The sequence below is a fragment of the Hippocampus zosterae genome, chromosome 12, assembly GCF_025434085.1.
Source record: "Hippocampus zosterae strain Florida chromosome 12, ASM2543408v3, whole genome shotgun sequence".
Classification (NCBI taxonomy): Eukaryota; Metazoa; Chordata; class Actinopteri; order Syngnathiformes; family Syngnathidae; genus Hippocampus; species Hippocampus zosterae.
Window position 1 is genome coordinate 12,524,234 of NC_067462.1, and position 3,507 is coordinate 12,527,740.

General features: G+C 41.0%; 1 protein-coding gene across 1 annotated transcript; it reads left to right on the forward strand.

The window, feature by feature from the left end:
• The first annotated feature begins 369 nt into the window (after nucleotides 1-369).
• On the forward strand, nucleotides 370-2,584 carry serp2 (stress-associated endoplasmic reticulum protein family member 2). The gene is made up of 3 exons (XM_052082213.1): nucleotides 370-586; nucleotides 1,843-1,915; nucleotides 2,132-2,584. The coding sequence occupies exons 1-3, from the start codon at nucleotides 503-505 to the stop codon at nucleotides 2,170-2,172; spliced, it is 198 nt and encodes a 65-aa protein (XP_051938173.1). The 5' UTR covers nucleotides 370-502; the 3' UTR covers nucleotides 2,173-2,584.
• The last annotated feature ends 923 nt before the right edge of the window (nucleotides 2,585-3,507 follow it).

Consider the following 3,507-nt stretch of genomic DNA (forward strand, 5'->3'; position numbering starts at 1 on the left):
TGATACTGTGCACACTATTTTTGGGTCAACTAATATATATCGTTAAAAACACTTTTATAATTATATTATATATTAACATTGTTTTCAATGTTGTTTTCCAAATTAAATTCAATACCACTCAAAAGTGGAACTTTGTTGGAAAGTTACCAAAGTGACTGTTTGACTTCCGTAACACATTCCGCAGTAAAATATAATGATATTTCCCCCCCAAAATACACTCGAATTATAGAGATGGCAATTAATGTTGCAAATATTTAAAGATTGTATTCCAAAACGCGTGACTGAAATGCAGGGTATATCCTCATGTAAAGCCACTCTGGTATTAATAACACTTATTCTGAAAGCAAAATATGTTCGTTTTTCCGGTTGCATCCCGGCAGGCATTTCACTTGCTACCGCTGGAAGCTAGTGTTATCATCCAATATATTCCGGATTACCTCATATTTTTAAATAACACCGGTTTGTCGCCAGGGGAGGTTTACATTTACAGACCTTACGGAAGATGGTGGCCAAACAGAGGATCCGAATGGCGAACGAGAAACACAGCAAGAACATCACGCAGAGAGGAAATGTGGCCAAGACGCTGGTGAGCCCATTTAACTGTCAGCGTGATGACATTAGCCGGAATAGGTGATGTCCTGGTCCTGCATCGTCGTTATCTTTCAGATGGTTTAGGAGTATGAGACAAAAGCCACGTTCATCGTCCATGTCGGAAGTCCTCATATTAGTTCTATGTCACGAATCATGTTTCCAAGAATGAAATTAATATTTACTCCTCCTCCCCTCCAAACCCTGATTTGGATGCAGGATGAAGGAAAACAAGGATGCCAACACTTACTAGAGATTGGATTGTAATCATCCTCTGAACAAATATTTTATTTTGATCAATGTCCACCTTTAAAGGGGATTGATCAAGATTTAAATCAATCATTTCGATCACCTAATTTCAACCCAAATAGAGTAGCACTGTTGAATGTGTGCTATTAATTTATTTAAAGTAGCTTTTTTTATTTACCATACCTTATTAGAAACAATCAAACCGAAATGTTCCCAAACATGGGAAATTTGACTTTTTTAGAGCAGGTTCCATTGCAACAATGGACAAGGTTCAAACAAAAAAATTGCAGGTGCACACACGGAAAGTGTAACAACAGCCCAAAATACACAAAATGTGAGATGACCGGTGGCCGCCATTGCATTTTTCAGCCGCTTTATACCGGAGTCTATGCTGTATTTGCAATACCCGCCAAACCATCGAACCACTTTCCTGAAGCAGTCACGTGGTGTAGGTGGTCAGCAAGTCATCACAAGGTCATAATTTCTTAACCTGGATATAAAGGCATTTACACTTGGGGCTGAGTTCACTTCTATCGGCAACTGATTCCGTTTGCCTGCAGCATAACAGCTAAATGCTGCTTCACCATGTTTGCTTTGAAACCTGTGCTCCACTAATAGTAGTTATACTAGTGTGCAGATATTAACTAGCACACAGTTTTGCCTCACTGTTAACATGCAGTTGTTCTACAAGTATGGCAAAGTCATCCCTACGAGTGTGCAGAAACATCAGACAGTGGTGGTAATAGCCATTACTAGTCAGACATCATGTGCCACAGTCGTTTACTAGTGAGGACAAAGCGCGTGCTATTATATGGACTTCGGTTGGATATGAAGAATGTGATTAAAAAAAAATTCAAAATGGCTTTCTATAAACTCAAACAGATCATTAAGGACTAAAACGAGTAATTACCTCTTTGCAATCGTATTTTTCTAAGAGGTCTTACTATTGCCTCGACTGTGCTAATTATCGTGGTGTGTGTGTACATGTGTGTGCGTTTCCCATAGCGACCACAGGAGGAAAAGTATCCAGTGGGCCCCTGGTTGCTCGCCCTCTTTGTATTTGTTGTGTGTGGATCAGGTATGTATGACGTACAGCTTACAGCTCACAGTGATGGTGAGAACAGTTTTGAAAAGATTTCTCTGTATTTCATTTTTTTTATGTCACAAAAAGATTTGGACAACGGTGTATAGACTTTTTTTTATCCACTGTATGTTTCCAGATACAGTATATTACCAAGGGAGATTTCTTGTAGTATTCATGAGTTGTAAGATTATTTACTGGTTGTCCTCTCAGCCATATTTCAGATCATCCAAAGTATCCGTATGGGAATGTGATCCAGAGACAGCACCTTGACTTGCTTCAAGCACCTACTGAGCCTGGCCAGGGTACACACCTGATTTAACCTTAAAAAAAAGGGCCCAGAGACAGCCATCAGGCCTCAGAGAGAGTGCAAAGCTGCCCCCGTACATTTACTGCCACCACCGCCCGTCATTCGCATTTGCAGTGTTGGAGTCTGTGGTGCTGACAGCTTTTCTATGGACAGTCTAAAACCACGCCGACTGTGTCTTGTTAACGCACTTGGCTCTTAACTGTGAGAATGTGTGCACATGTTTGTGTGAGACTGTTTATGCACATGAGTGTGTCCAGAGATTCCTGCTGACGATGTGCCATACTTGCCTATTGCAGTATTCATCTGTCTTGTGTTCTAAGAAGGCTCTTTTTACTCTATTAAATGGTGAGCATTTAGCAAGCGCCTTATTTTGTGTTTCTTTGTGACATCCCCTTGTTGTTTAAGAGCTGAACTCATTGATCACCTGATAAAATAACCTTGGATGCATCGAGTTGGAGAAAAAAAATTTAACATGAAGAGTGTTGACTGGGCTGTGTTACTCATCAACAGGATGCCAAGCGATATGGTGACATACTGGACGGCCACACCACCGGTCTGCAACATCTAGAAGTCTGTTAGCCTCTAAGCTAGCCAACATTTAGTGTACGTAATGAACTCTCTCTTGCGTTGTGTGGCACAGAACCAGGTGGTGGGAAATTGGATGGCCCCATCGCCATGACATGAGCCGGCATTCGAGCTAGCAATTAGTTCTCATTATATTGAGTGAGCTGGCTCGCGGGCCAGTGGTGGAGCCAACCCAAGTGTCACAGTGACCCCGTTTTGCCACAGCCCAAACAGTCCAGACAATTGAGAAGGTTCAATATCTGAACAATTCAGAACTAAATTGTTGTTTTCACACCCTTTCAACACTTCACCATGAAAGACTTTACATGGTATTGACTATATTCGCTGAAAAAACAGGCACTTAAGCAATGTTACAAAACTGTAAATAGAACTATAAAACACTAACAGAAGGTAAATGATGGTAGCCTACGTAGTGTGTTCATTACAAATGTAATACAGTATTGATAATTTCCCTGTTTTCTTCTAGGCAAGCAATTACATTTTAGTAGCTATTGCTCTTTATTTTAAAATGTTCTTTAGTTGACACAAAGCAGATTTTTGGGGAGATCTTAGAGACTAATCATGAGTCCACGTGTGCCGGGCTTCTCCAAGAGCTGCACAGCTTCCAGCAGTGTAACCTGTCACTGTCACACTTGCTGGGTTGACCTTCCTCCCCAACAACCCACCACAAAGAAGCAGGGATACAAAACACCGG

Excerpts from the sequence above, each read along its gene's own strand:
- serp2 (XM_052082213.1), top strand. The coding sequence starts at position 503 with ATGGTGGCCAAACAGAGGATCCGAATGGCGAACGAGAAACACAGCAAG. Across the intron at positions 587-1,842 it reads GAAATGTGGCCAAGACGCTG|CGACCACAGGAGGAAAAGTA; the intron begins GTGAGCCCATTT and ends CGTTTCCCATAG. Across the intron at positions 1,916-2,131 it reads ATTTGTTGTGTGTGGATCAG|CCATATTTCAGATCATCCAA; the intron begins GTATGTATGACG and ends TTGTCCTCTCAG.